Genomic DNA, 15,728 nt, shown 5'->3' with positions numbered 1-15,728 from the left:
TCATTCGTTTGTTTACAGTGCGCTTTAAACTGTTGTTCAGTGAAAAATATTGAAGCGGGTGTAGATAGTGAGTGTTTTGCAGACTTTGAACTCTTTGCTATTCTTGACGTATCTGCAAATTACCAGTAGCTACTTATAGTTTCATATGACTGTCGGATTGTATGTTGATTTTAATAAATATAACCTGTACGCAGTCGCTCTTATATGTATATGGAAAGGAAATGCTTTGCATCCAGCTAGCTCAGTTCGCAGATTATGCGCTAGCGTTCATTTAAGTAAATTATGATTTATTCCAGTCTTTATATTAGAGAGCATGTGTACAGTTACACGCCGTGAAGAAAGAAAAAAACTTTGAAGATGTAAATCATTAATATGGCGTCTAGTTGTTGCAATTGTTGTATTATGCAATGTGAATCAGTAAGTGACAAAAGGCAAAGTGAAAGAAATTAGCGGTTAGAACGTTAGTATTGCTCCCCGTCACATTAAAAAAATAAAAATAAAAAGAAATAAAACAAATTAGAAAAACAAATGTTAAGTCTAAAGAATGGCTTAAAGCAACAGGAAAAAATGTCCGATGTTGAGCATGTATACTGCTCCAACTAAATAATAAGGTAACGAGTTCAACCATTTTTGATCTCTTTTTAAGGTTTCTGTATATGAAATAACCTTTAGGAAAGTTTAAAAACTGTTTCCACAGTCTATATGCAGTCTGTTCTTTCCTCTGCCTCAATGGAATCTACAAGAAAGGAGGCGACTTGTTCAACCATACCTGGTCTTTTTATACCTTGAACAGGGTATATTAATTTTGTCTTGATGTTTGTAATACCTAAAAGGTAATGTCGGAGACCTTATAAAGTATATATGTATATAATATAAATGATCAGCGCGAAGAGCTAATTCGATTTAACCATGTCTGTCTATCTGTATAAGAGTATACGCGAAATAGTCCGTCATTTTTTGAGATATCAATCTGAAATTTTGTCGGAACCGTTGATATCGGACTACTTTAGCAAATAGCCGTCATACAATTTACATCAGGTTCTTGTATAGAAAACTTTTTAATTCAACGAGATATCTTGAACAACGTTGCTATGTGTTATTCAATACGTCAACGGTGGAATCTTCGAAAAAATTGTTCAGATCGGATCACCTAGACTGTACGGTCGGAATCGAGTGCTTGTATGAAAAATTTTGTCAGTTTACGAGATATTTTCACAAAATTTGGCATGACAACGTTGTAACCTCTGAAGAAATTATTCAGATCGCGTCACTATAGCTGCCGTACAAACTGACTGATCAAAATCAATTTCTTGTAAGGAATGTTTTGTATTTTTGAAGGGTGTTATAGCTTTCGTGCCACCGCAGTTAACGTTTTTTCTAGTTTTAAGTGTTTATTTAAAAATTTTTAAGGAATCTTGAAGACCTTCGCAGCTGTCAATTATAGTCTGGAATTTGCATTTATACCGTTGCTAGACTCTTCTTATTGTTTTTGTTAACTTCCAATTGATATCATTTGTGCGTATCAAATTTGCTAATATGGTATATTTCTTAATACCAACTAATTAAAGTTAAGTTCATCTAAAGTTCTCGCTTGGAACATTAAGGTGTTCAAGTAGTCTTAAATTTAAATAAACCCATGTGGAAGAAACTAAATATCTGATCTTTGTATTAAGCTTAGAACAATCTCAAAATTCTTAATGATTCCGATATTATTGAGTCCAATTACCTGGTAATGGTTCTCTCATTGGTTGGACGGTCTATCTGCTGCGAGTTCAGTTCAGAAATCTTGTCCACCATCTTGGAGGTGTCAATGCAACACATGAATGCTGCGGTGGGTTAGCTATAAGACACTTTCGTGTGGTACCAAACTTATACCAATAAAATCGTTTCGTAAAATACCACCAGAACAAAACTCTGCCGTGAACAAACTCATAGATAGCGTAGCTTCAAACTCATGTGGCTTCAATAGGAAGATGAGTTATCTTCATAATTTTTATTACCAACTCTCTCAGTGTTTTTACTCAGTCTTCTTCAAGAGTTCATTCACTAGTTTTAGTATTTTTGAAATTGTTCCTGTTATGCCTCCAAAAAACAAAAATTAATAAAAGCTTTTGTTGAGCCCAGAGAGTTAATAACTACCATTTGGGCTAAAAAGTCTTTGGCCTAACAATGAGTGAATGCCATATTTTCAGGCTTTTATCTTTGACATTATTTCCATGTAGAATATTGCATTTGTTGTAATAGTTCTCTAACATTTCGCTATCTGTTCGATAGTATGAAGCTTCGAAGACTTCCAAAAAAGACGTTTTAATCTATACCTACTGAATTGAAGGAAATATTTATACAGCGAACTACTTTTAGATTTTGGAAAAAAAGAACTCCCTGCGAGTCAATTATGGTAATTACGATGAGTAGAGGACTAGTTCATGCCGTTGTTCCTATAATTTATCGGTCGTAACGCAGGCTGAATGAACGACGCTATTCAAAACACACGACCTCAATCGCACGAGTTAAGTTTTAAATACATGGAGTTTTGATTTTGTAACTGAATTAATTGATTCAACTGAAAATAAGCTTACAAAACATTCAACTATGGCACATGTAAGTCATTCCATGCTGCACTATTTAGTTGAGAATGTACTCAGAAAATGCTGAGTGGGTGCATTCTTTCACGTTCTGCTTTCAGCACATGCATTTTCTGTGGCATGATCGGCCTAATGTGTGATCACCAGCATCATCAGTGATCGGAGTCGCGCAAAGTAAGGGCCATCTGGTGCTCGTAAACTTAATATCACTTCACTGAGGACTTTTTTGCGCATACGTTCTTTCAACTTTTATCTTTTTATCGGTAAATCTTCGGTAATTTATTTCGATGGTTTCGGCTTTGAACCAAGTTCTCTCACGTTCTGTTCGAGTTTAAGCCGCTTTTTAACATAGATAAGATCTCTTGGCGTGGATACTCCCTTTGACGAACAGCAGCAATATTGATAGCGTTGTGACTTTCACGGTGGTGCGCCTAAGATCCGATGCTTCGCATTGATCATGAATTTTAAACGAATTGAAATGTAGAATCTTTTAAGGTCAGATACATTAGTGTTTCAGTTCACATATGTATATATTTCAGAAAAAGATTTAACTTTTTCGAGATTTGTAAGAGTTAACGTTTTTCTTCCCAGGTATTTGATGCTAAACTTTTGAAAGCAGATTTTTCAGTTTTGCATTTAGTGTTACCATCTTGTTTAAAAAGTTTTGAATAAAAACTTAAAGAAATATTGTATAAAAGACGCTTTACAATACCTCCTCTCTCTATCAAACATTTGAAACTACCCGAAAATCATATTTAATTTTTTCTTTATAGAAATTTAACTACAAAAATTCGCAATTCTTAAATCTAGGTTTTTCCGCTTAAAACCGAATATATTTTTACATAAATAGTAAAAAGTTTAAATTATTTTTCAGCGTCGTAAAGCTTAGAAGCCGCAAAAAAACTCCACCACTCCAGTTATTTTCACTCGGATTTACCGACACGCTTTCTATAGCTTTTCTCCGCCACACGATGTAGAATTTCCGCCGAGAGTCTACCGGTATTCTGCACCAGCTTGTAGAGGAAACCATTTGTATCACGTAATAAATCATATGGATGACCGAATTCAACCAGACGACCTGCATCGATCACCATTACTTTATCATTGTCCATAACGGTGTTTAGGCGATGAGCAATAGTTAGGACCGTACAGTGTTCGAAATTCGTGTGAATCGTCTCCTGAATGAGCATATCAGTTCTATGAAAGAAATTAAGTTAATACATTGATAAATCTACTAAAAATTGCATTGAGCAATACAACTTACTCTGGATCCACATTGGCTGTTGCTTCGTCCATGATTAGCAATTTGTTATGCCTCAGTATGGCTCTCGCCATGCAGACCAGCTGCCTTTGACCCATACTAAAGTTCGAACCACCGTCATGCAAGCGACAATTTAAGCCACCTTCCAAAGTTGATACATAATTCTTCAACTTGACGTCTTCCAAAGTGCGCCATAACTCTTCGTCCGCCTTCTGCTCCAGCGGATCGAGATTGTAACGCAGTGTGCCAGAGAAAAGCACTGGGTCTTGCGGTATAATCGATACACGACTGCGTAAATCGTGCAAGCCCAACGAGCCGATATTAACACCATCAATTGTTATAGCGCCTTCATTCAGCGCTAAGCGAAAGATAGCTTGTATAATGGAGGATTTACCAGCGCCTGTGCGACCCACAATGCCGATCTTTTCCATCGAATTGATGGAGAAGTTCAAGCCCTTAAGTACTGGTTCAGTTTGTTCCGCGTAGCGCAAGTAGAGATCTGTAAACTGTACAGCACCAGTGCTCGGCCATGTTTTAGGCAAAGCTATGGCTTTCGTGTCGGTCTCCAAAGCGGGTTCTGACGGTAACTCAGCATACTCGATCACACGCTCTACGCTCGTCATATTATTCTCCATTTCGGCTGTCTGACGCATACCCCATTGACACATTATTATCAGTGTCATGGACTGGGTAATCGCGAGACCGACGTCACCGCTGTAGAAGTCGCTTTCGATTACCAAAAAGCTAAAAGTAACCGCTAGTATGTAAAGCACGCAAATAAGATCGGTCCAAAAGGCGAAAGCGCGGTTAATGCTCACGTAGAGAAATAGCGCTGAAGTGTTGGTATTCTGATGACTGTGGTACTCCTTATCCAAATGGTTGGTGCCATTGAGCGCACGTATTGTAGTGAGACCCTGGAATGTCTGATTTGTGTGCGAATACACGGGGCTGCGCGCTGCAAAGTAGTAAAAATGTGAGGTCTAATTTAAGCCTAAACCTTTATTTGAACTTACTCAAGCTCTCAATGCGTTTAAGACTGCGACTCGCGTTGATGTAGAGCACACGACAGAGAAACAGCAGCGCGATCATTACGAACGCTGGTACTAGCAGCCAATAGTTGGCGAAGGCCACGATCGACAAAACCGCAATCGTATTTATATAAAACTATCAGAAATTGTCAAAGTTAACGAACTTGTTTAAAAATAGAACTGAGTTATACTCACCGAGTATGAGTCGAGCATGGCCTGCGGCAGTGCTATGTCAATATTACTAATATCACTCGAAAAGCGATTGAGAATGCGACCCGAGGCATTTGTGTTGAAGAAACGCATGCGCGCTCGTATAATACCCTTGAAGAGATAATCGTGCAGGCGGAATGATATCGCCAGACATATGTAGAAGAAACCAAAGGTGCGTACAACGTATAGCAGAAGTGTTGCCAACATGAGTATCGTATAGATGATTACGATTTCCATGCGTTTCGAAGTGAACTCCTCATTTGTTTCGTGCAATTGCGGTTGAGATTCCTCCCAGGTGGCCCTGAAGGATGAGAAGAGTGTAATTATTAGAGATGAGATCCTAACAAATTATATTAATTTGTTAGTTGTATGGTGGAAGGAATACTGTTTCCATCACCGTCTGTGGCTAAAAGCTATACGAAGGCTATTCAAAATCATCATCTCACTCACCATCTCGCTATGAATATATCCATGACGGCTTGACAAGCACGCGCTGAGATGAACAACATAAATATCACTAATATAAGCCAAGGCATGCGGAGAGCCTGGAAGTACGCCACATATGTGTGAAATCGCACCGAACCTTTCATTTGTTGTTCCTTGCGTTCCGAACCAGTGTCGTTAGGCAATTCGACACTCTCATGCTTTTCCTCCGTCGCCTTCGCCAACATGCTCTCGGCATGCAACAACTTCGGCCGTTTATCTACTTGCTCTTGAGTTAAGCTTAAGCGCTTGCTGATTTTCTGCTCAAGCACTTCATAGGTACCCTGTACTTCGATGACACCAGCTTCTAATAGTATAATCCAATCGGCCTCTTTGAGGTTATGCACACGATGTGTAACCATGAGGCGTATCTTGGTACTCAGGTATTGTTGGAAGCAATTGCATAAGAGACGTTTAGCTACTTCTGCATCGACCGCGGAGAGCGGATCGTCGAATACGTAGATGTCGGCTTGGCGGTAGACGGCGCGTGCCAAGCTAATACGCGCCTTCTGACCGCCGCTCAGACTTATACCACGTTCGCCGACTATGGTAGAATCGCCATAGGGCAGCAGCTGCAGGTCGCGCTCGAGCTCGCAGGCTTGTATGACATCTTTGTAACGTTGCGCATCGTAAGGTTCCACGAAGCAAATGTTGTCGCGTATGCTGGCTTCGAAGATCCACGCCTCTTGTGGCGCATAACTGATGCGTCCATTTACTTCGACATTGCCTTTGATGATATCCAGCTCACCGATTATAGCATTCAGCAGCGTAGTCTTTCCTGCGCCAACATTTCCAACAATACCAACGAATTGACCAGGACGTAAGTTGAAACTGATATCGGAAATGTGATGCTTACGTTTCTCTAGTTTTGGCGAGTCCCAACTGATGGTTAAATTGTGTGCCAATACACACTTTTCAATTGCGCTAGGGTTATGCACACGTCCCGAGAAGTTACACTTCTCTTCCTTATCCACATCGACGCCAAAGTTTTCAATGCCGCCATCTGCTGGATCTTCATTTTGCATTAAGAATGTGACTATGCGACGCGCACACACAAAAGTCTCCGCCCAGGTGGTGACAGACAGCGGCCAGAAGTGCAGCAGCGAGTCATTGAGTGCATCGTAATATGAAGACACGATGAAAACCTTGCGTGCCGATATAAAATCGCCGGTGTATACGTAAGCAACCAAGCTGACGAAGAGCGCAAACTTCGAGATCATGTTCGTGCATTGCATGCCCGCATAAATATTCATTGAACCTTTTATTGCGCGTATTTCCTTTTTGCGCGTGTTTGCTATTAACTTCGCGAAGGACTTTTCCCACGCATACATTTTGATCACCTGAATCGCCGTGATTATTTCGTTCATCAATTTCACGCGATCATCTCCGAGCTCAGCAAAACGATGCCGATACTTAGCGGCCGCCTTTGCTGCCCACGCTTGTAACGGTATGAATGTCGCTATCGCCGCTATACCCACAATAGCTGGCCAGCCGATCTCGCTGTACATTACATAACCGAAGACAATCGCCTCAATCGGTCCCTTCCATAGATCGTGAAAGAAGTAGAAAGTCATATCAAACTGGGGCAGATCTGTGGAGAGCACAGATATCGCAAAGCCGCTCATACCGCCATTGTCCGCGGCCAGCGAAGAACGCAGACATTTACGATAAATAAGACCACCACAAGCGACGCGTATGGCTGTGCCAGTTTTGAAGAGAAAAAACATAAACGGATGAAAGCATAATGAGGCGATGAGTGCGCATAGCACAATGCCGGTGGCGGAAAGATAAGCTTGCTTTTTGGTAATGTTAGTTTGACCATCGGTGAAGTAGGCAACGAGCTCGCCGAGAAAGAGGGGCTGGAAGGTGCTGTGGATTGCAGTGAAACATAGTTAAAAATTGATAGTGTCATATATTATAACTATATATTATATTATTTGTACTCACTGCAATGTTATCTCCAATAACGAATACACAATGCACATGGGCACAAAACGCCAGCCGAAGGCTCTGAAGATCATATGTAAGAGACTGGGCTTCTTTCGACGCACCTCCTCTTCCCAGTATTTGATGAGGGAGCTTGTTAACTGCTTGCTATCTAAATATGGCACATGGTCGTAGATATCATCTTGTCCCAATTTGTCTTGGTAGCCCTTTTTGAAGACACCGCGTGTCCAACTGCGAGGAGAGAAAATTATATCAAACTAGGACTTTTAGAGGCGTATTATATCAATTATAATAATAAGAAAGCTTTTAATTTGTTTAATGTACAAAATAATAATAAAATAATAAATACGCTTGTATGTAATCGAATTTGGGTGATAAATACAATTAAGTTCCTGTATCTTTATTTGGGAAGAGTATTCTGGCGTCGATGCAGCCGAAGTTAACGTTGCTACGTGTTTGTTAATAAATTTGTTATTTTTTACGAAAGCGACAGTGCTGCCTACTTTTCCACAGTTAGGCTAAATTCTGATGCAAAACAAGGTTGTAACTCCATCAACTCTAAACAAATTGATTTTTTAAGGTTTTTATTAGATAATAAGTCTACTCATAGTGATTGATATGAGAAAATTGCTATGCGCGGACAATTTTTGAGGACTTCTACTCCAACTAAATACTTAAATATAGCATACAAATTATTCGTCAATACATATAAGCTTAATTGTTGTTTAAACAGTTATAAAAGCTCATATGATTATGCATTGAAAGCCTGATGTAATATACTCGTACTTAATTCACAATAATAAGTAATAACTAACATTAATGCACAAAAAATGGATATTATTTATTATCTATCAATATTTGTTTTTATTTCTTTAATTTATCAGTAACAACAAAGTGTTATATATAATCACCCAAACAAGTACAAAAAGCTCTAATATATACTTTACTAAATAAATAAGTAATAATATAGGTAATTTATATAATAGAAGTATGCTCAAGATAAAAACGCGCTTATTTATCTGCCTATACAAATAAAACGCACAGTTGTGAGCATATACATATATGTAAGGTGGTTTTTAGATGCGATAGGAAAGTTTATATAACAGATATCTAAAACAGCAGCGTCTATTTTGATGCTAGTAGAGGTCAAAATAATATATAAAAATGGTGAATACTACTTCAGTGGGTGTTTACCACATGTCAGATAGAGGTTAAAATTCGGATTAGCTTAAAATACTCCAAATTTAATGGAGATGAAAGTCTGCTACTCCTAAATCGATAATATATCGTCGAAGTTATCAAAAAATAATTTAATAATAAAAGTTGTATATATTTTATTTACTCAAAATCTGGCCCTAATAAGGTCGTCCTTAATTGAACCTCTACGTGACAACGCTAATCCTCACCAAACGGCAACAAATGATATAGATTTATGGTATTTGTGATCATTTAAAAATGGACCGGAAAACGGAGAGACATTGAAGAAAATTTGCAATAGATTTTTTCGGACCACCCTAATACGGTTTATATATCTTAATTTTATTTGGAGGGTCATTTTGAAAAATGAAACTTAAAACCCCTTGAATTTTTAAGGAACACCCTTTTTCCACATCAACTCAATATATTAAATTTAGCGTTTTCGGTCGAGTTGATATCACATATCCTACATATAACTCATTTGAAGCTGTTTTTAATATCATTTAATATGAAATTTGATTGTAACTTTTTTACGATTTCTTCGAATAATGAATTTTAAGATCTTTGGCAATATTTTTTTAATATAAAGTTTTGCCTGTATCTGAAGGTCTTTGATTTCTGCAAGTTGCAAGAGTATAAAATGTTTGGTTAGTAAAATCGATCATTATTTATTTAAATACTACACTACTATTAACACAACTCAGCCTACACATATGAGAGAAGAAACTTGAAAAAATCTCATATTATATTATTTATGACTCTCCTTAATACACTTTAGTTTATATTTCTATCTTTATAAGCTTCACTACTATCAATTTTAGTGATTAAACCAATAAAGCCTTAATATAATTCTAAGAACCACCCTAAAGTATGTGTTGTTTTGTGACAAAATAACGAAGTATTTCCCGAAATAAGCTCCCCTGTGCTATCATAAATAAAAATTACATTTAAAACTGTTATAGTATATTACTGTCGACAAACCTTTAAAATTCCCTTCAAAAATTTGTAATCCCATCAAATAAATTGACTTGTGACAGCTGATAGGTGGAGACAATAAAGCAACTGTCAAATAATTTTTGTGACATAGTGCAGTTATCATTTCACCACTACAAGCTTGGCAATAACCAGTTAATTTGTTTATAATATTTATTATGATGAAATTATAAGCTAACACACAACAACAAATTTTTATAATTATTTGCTATTTCATTAAAGTTTTCAAACGGAAATGATTTAAAGATAACCAGATGTTCGAGCTTACGTCTCTAGTGTAAGTCTCGTGAAGCGGACCATACTTATTTATTACTGAATACTCTTTCATAATACAGGGTTTCAGACTGCCACTGAATGTCCAACGATTAACAAACTAGGCTAAATTTCACTGCCGCTCATCTTCCAGCTCGCATAGCTGACTCTTAACGGTAGATTTATGAATATTATATCAATATTTTTTTTAAAATTGTGTATACTCGCTTCTAGTTAATATTAAATATGGTTTCTGGCACAGCTAAGTTCTTAAAGTCCTTCACAAAGTCACAGTTTTGATATTGACAGTCGATAAAAGCCAAGCGGCATAAAGTAAACTATAGAATTTGTGTAAGAGACTTCGGTCGATATATACAACTGAATGGAACTGAAGATGTCGTCAAAAAGTATAAGAGCTACCTACATATACTTGAAGGCGACAGCTATTGAACTTTATAAGACTGCCACTCAGACGCTTATATTTAGCGGTTTAACAGCTTATCGCTTCAGAAACTCCATTAATCATACAATGTCTCTACCAATATTGTAAACTTCATCTTAAGATTCATGCACAAGTAGATACTTACGTTTAGTGTCGTCTCTTCTTTCAAGACAATGTTTACATATGCACTCAGAACATTCGATAGTGGCACTTACTTAAGCTCATTATGTAATAAAAAAAGCGCAAATTATAAATAATTTAGTGTAACTTTGTATTAAACTAAAGTGCGTGCTTTGTTTACCACTTCTGTTTTATGCCACCTCAGGCTGCTATAAAATTATTATTTCCTTAGTAGAAAGTAACTCACTGCACCACAAAAAATTTGAAGTAGAACTTTTATGACGTATTATCAGAGCGTCATTTTCTTTATCAGCATTTTTCAATCTTATTGCTGCTTTCGCAAGAATGTCTACGTGTACGTTATTATCGCTTCTTTTGGAACTTGTGACTAAGTTCTTTAATAAATTTGTGCATATCTCATTAAGAATTTCTATCTTCGACATTTGAAGCTTAGTGCATTTTTACAGCGCGCTTTGTGGCAATTAGAAAATGCAATTTATTGCTTTAATTTCTTTAAGACAGCAACTTTTTGATAAAGAATTTTATATCTTCATAAATTCAATTGGGGTTATATATTTTAAACTACAATAACTCTACTGAGTCCATACTCACATCTGAGTGTAAGCATCAAAGGTGCATTTCTTGCTCGAAAGCGTTTGGTGGTAGAGCTTGGAAGTTTAAGTACAGCAGGAAATTAGTTCGATTTTTCAAAAAAGGACATTCGATCTAATATTTTTTTCAATCTATTAACTAACTTCGGTTCAAAACAGGTCCGCCAGAGTGTAGAGCAGAAAAAAGATGTTTAATATTTTTAGTTTGTCGGAAACCTCAAAAAACATATCTGGTTTTTTAGATACATATTAAAGCGTACGTCGAAAACATGATGGCAATTAGAAATTTATAAAGGCGTGCTTTAACGATTAAATAATTATGATATCCTCAATAGGTATATTAAGTTTGCCACGAAGTTCCAAAAGGATACGTCGAAGATCCTATAAAGTATATATCTAAATGATCAACGCGATGATCTGAGACGATTTGGCCTTGTTCGTCTGTATATATGTGAAACAGTCCCTCAGTGTTTGAGATATCGACCTGAAATTTTTACACAGGTTTTCTCATTAAGAAGCTGCTCGTTTGTCGGAACTGCCGATATCGGACAACTATAGCATATAGCTGCCATACAAACTAAACGATCGGAATCAAGTTCTTGCATGAAAAACTTTTTTATTTCACAAAGTAACTTCACGAAATTTGGCACAAATTATTAACCAAGACATCATTGCCATCTCCGAAGAAGTCGTTTGGATCGGACCACTTTAGCATATAGCTGCCATATAAACTGAACGATCAAAATCAAGTTTTTGTAAGGAATATTTTGCATTTGTGAAGGATAATATATATATATTAAGTCTGTTGAAAAAGTTTTTAGTAAGCAAAACATCAAACTCTTCCAAAGGCACAAAATAGTTTTTTCAAAGGTTCAACGTGGTCATCATCCAGCTGCTACAATGGTTTGGTAGGGAGTTTTCGGTTCTCCTGTAAAGGCGTTCACCTCTTCACTTCTATGAAAAAGCAGTTAAAACGGGGGCGAAAGTGTATCAGCAGGTTGTTTTAATTGACATGGTAAAATAGTTAAGTAATATTCTCTTCGCTGACGCGCACTGATTCTTACAGCAAGATTCAGCTTCAGCACACAAGGCAGAAACCATCTACTTGTAGCAGTGGCTTAAAAGCAATATTCCTGCTTTCATAGCTGCAGATGATTGGTCGTCTGAAAGTGCAGATTTGAATCCATTGTACTACAGTTTGTGGCTAGAATTGGAGAACATGGCTTATTGTAAACCACACTGGTATTTGGAGCGTCTCAAAAGATCTTTTGTTCGAGCAGCGTAGTCAATACCAATAGAAACTGTGCATGTTGGTATTGATCGATGACCGCATCATTTAGGGACTTGTGTGAAAGCAAGAGTTTTCCATTTCGAAAACGACCTAAATCTGTAACAGAACTTACGGCAAGACTAAGTATATTCTGTTATGCCAGTTTACATGAGTTGTTTGTTCATTTCGGCGCCCCCTAATTTTTTAAACTGAAAGTTAGAACCATAACTAACATACGAACAAACAAAATAATTACTTTATTAAAGGGTTTTGATGCCAAGTAGTCTCTTGGGAAACACAGCAATCCTTACTGCTGGCTTAAATTCAACCTTTTGAGTTATTAACATTAACATTCAATCACTTAATAAATCTAGCAACTCTTACGTTGAAAAAATATCAAAGTTGTGATTTCCATTAGGTTAAATTGATCTTGTTAAGGCAGTCGCTGTGAAGAAAGCACTGAAACGGCATTCATCTATGGTAGGCTGAGAGGCTTAAAAAGTTCGATAAATTAACCGGGTGATATTCTCTTCGTGAAAGCAGCTTACTGTAAAGTAACCATTTATACTAAGCATTGGTTAAATAGGATTGTGTTTGGGCAGTATAACTACGGAAGCGGAACTCTCTTCATTTTAGGCGAATAATTAACATAATTGGGCCGACAAGAGCGGTAAACGAGTTTTTCTCATCTGCATATATTCATATATATGTAAACACCAGAGCAGCAAATCAAATTGATAATTTCATTGAATAGTATATTATATATGTATTCGTATACACATGTTCCATTATAACATTACATATCAATATGTTTGTTATAACAGTAAATACCGGACGTTTTTAGTTCATTATTTGTGACTTTGCGCCTGCTAGGGTGATATTTATTGTTGCTTTTGCTATGTATTTATACATATTTTTTTATATATACACTGCATATATTATTATTGTTGCTTTTGTCACACTTTCTCCTTTATTTACTCACATGAAAAACCATTTCGATAGGAAATTCGACGAAAGTATAGGATTTGGTTTGCGTTTCACACTTTCTTTGGATGAATTCATGATACGCCTCGTTAGCAAGTCCCTATGGTTAAGGCGTAGGCGTGATACTTCCTGGGTTTATCTTAAGTTGAACACACAGTGATTTTTTTTTTCAAAATTTTGTTCCAATAATTTTTTTGTTTAATTAAAAAATTTTTGGTTTTAAAACTGGTTGAGAATTTTTCTAAATTCTTTCTATAATTATCAATTTTTTTTCGAGCATTGGGTGAATTGTGGAATTTATTTTTTTTTTAAATAATTTCAAAAATATTTCTAAAATTCTTTTTTTTTTAATTTTTGATTTTTTTTTAATTTCTTGAATTTTTTTTTTAATTTTTGAAAGTTTTTCTAAATTTTTTTTTCTAAAATATTTTTTCCAATTTCGTAATTTTTCCTTGTATATCCTTGCTGTATTTGTTTGCCTTAAGCTTTGAAATTTCACATAATACCGTTAATTTTCCGAGTAAACTGCGCACGTTGACCACTTTAGCCGAATCGTACTGCCCGTTATGTCTAGCGACAACTAAAAATGTTCATTTATACATTTTCAATACGCGTCTTAAATTGAACTAAATGGGTTTTTGCATGTTATCGAATTTATAGTAGTAGACAAAAGCTTCATATGAAGTACCGTTATATGTATATACATACATACAAGTGCATACTTGATATTCCTCTTGATATGATACAATGGTACTCGTATAACATATTTTATCTAAATCCTTGTTGACAGCTACGCGTCAAGCGGTTAGGCAAGCAAGTGAGTGCTGGAATATAACAAAAAAAAAAACAGAAATAAATAAAACAAGTGAATAAAAATTGAACAATACAATATTAATAAATAAACCAGTAAATATCGTAATATATTTATTTATTGAACTTTTATTGAAAATTAAAAATCAAAATTTAAAAATTCAAATAGATAACTGTAATTTTATCAAAAAGAAACAGCATTTGGGGCATATTTTAACAAAAGATGGCATAAAACCGAATCCAAACAAAATTAAGATAATAAACAATCTGTAGTTACCACGAACAGAGCAAAAAATCAAAAGTTTCTTCGGTGCTACAGGCTACTATAGAAAGTTTATTAGAGATTATGCGAAGGTAGCCCAACCAATTACAAAGTATCTAAAAAATGGTGCTAAAATCAATATAAAAGACCCACGAAGCATTCGAAAAATTAAAAACGTTAACAAGTACACAGCCGATTTTGCATTATCCAGATTTCGAGAAACTATTTACGTTAACAACAGATGCCTACAATTATGCAATTGGAGCAGTGTTATCACAAGAGGGACACCCGGTGTGTTATGCTTCCAGAACTTTAAACAATCATGAAAGAAACTACTCGGATCGGAAAGAATTTTTGGCAATTATGTGGAGCGTTACTTACTTCAGGCCATATGCTTCTGGTAGAAGATTCAAAATTTTAACTGATCACCAACCGATTAAATTTTTACATTCGAAATATAGAGGAAAAGACATTTCACCAAGACATCAAAGATGGATATTAAAACTAGGAGAGTATCAATTTGAAATAGAATATTTAAAAGGTAAAAGAAAACATGTAGCAGACTTTTTAAGTAGAATAAAAAATACTAAGGTTAAGTTTTTAAAAAAATTTCTTTCTGTCAATAATGTAGAAGACGACGTCACAATGGCAACAATTGATTCAACAGACGAAAATCTAGAAGACCGTTTTTATATAAAAGAAGAGATAATGAATAAATACAAAACTCAAATAATTTTAACAAATAACAAAATTCGAAGAGGTTAAGGCAATACATGGAAAAATGATTATTTTTTACGCAGAAAATGATTTTGATATACTGGCAGAAATTTTAAGGAAATATATTTCAAAAGAAAATATAGGTATAGTCTCGGAAGTATCCGAACACAGTTATAATATAGTACACGAAAGGTTAATATAAATGTATTCAAATGATAACTAAATTAAATTCACTAAATGCACAATGCGAGCGCAAGATATCGAGACCGAAGTTGAAGCAGTCAAGCAAAAGAAAGTGTACACTCAGGCATACATTAAACATAGAATCAATTAAAATATTAAATCTATTAACCGAAATTAATGAAACTGATTTGATTAATTGTTAATCAATGCGGAATTTGCCAAGAATTTAAATATGATAGGAACCCAATTAAAACTAAAATTAAATCATACATATTGATACGTTTGTCATAAAAAAATAGTATTTTTTAACTATTATTGATACATTTTTAAAATATGGCGCCGCTTATCCATTAAACGACAGAAATTACATAAC

The 15,728-nt window shown here is 35.6% G+C and overlaps 1 protein-coding gene across 2 annotated transcripts; it reads right to left on the bottom strand.

Moving 5' to 3' along the window:
* Nucleotides 1–3,334: 3,334 nt before the first annotated feature.
* Nucleotides 3,335–14,028, bottom strand: LOC106615450 (probable multidrug resistance-associated protein lethal(2)03659). Of its 2 annotated transcripts, none has more exons than XM_014231674.3 (7): nucleotides 13,382–14,028; nucleotides 7,515–7,745; nucleotides 5,535–7,436; nucleotides 5,070–5,385; nucleotides 4,860–5,010; nucleotides 3,850–4,801; nucleotides 3,335–3,782 (listed from the first exon to the last, which is right to left on the bottom strand). In XM_014231674.3, exons 1-7 carry the CDS (start codon nucleotides 13,459–13,461, stop codon nucleotides 3,509–3,511), a joined length of 3,906 nt encoding a protein of 1,301 aa, XP_014087149.1. In that variant the 5' UTR covers nucleotides 13,462–14,028; the 3' UTR covers nucleotides 3,335–3,508. The 2 variants fall into 2 exon arrangements, with proteins under 2 accessions (XP_014087149.1, XP_036227000.1); XM_036371107.2 differs by lacking the exon at nucleotides 13,382–14,028 and adding an exon at nucleotides 7,897–8,027.
* Nucleotides 14,029–15,728: the final 1,700 nt, after the last annotated feature.

Source organism: Bactrocera oleae, chromosome 5 (assembly GCF_042242935.1).
Source record: "Bactrocera oleae isolate idBacOlea1 chromosome 5, idBacOlea1, whole genome shotgun sequence".
NCBI lineage: Eukaryota > Metazoa > Arthropoda > Insecta > Diptera > Tephritidae > Bactrocera > Bactrocera oleae.
The sequence above is the reverse complement of the archived record's forward strand: the minus strand, read 5'-3'. Positions and strand labels throughout refer to the sequence as shown.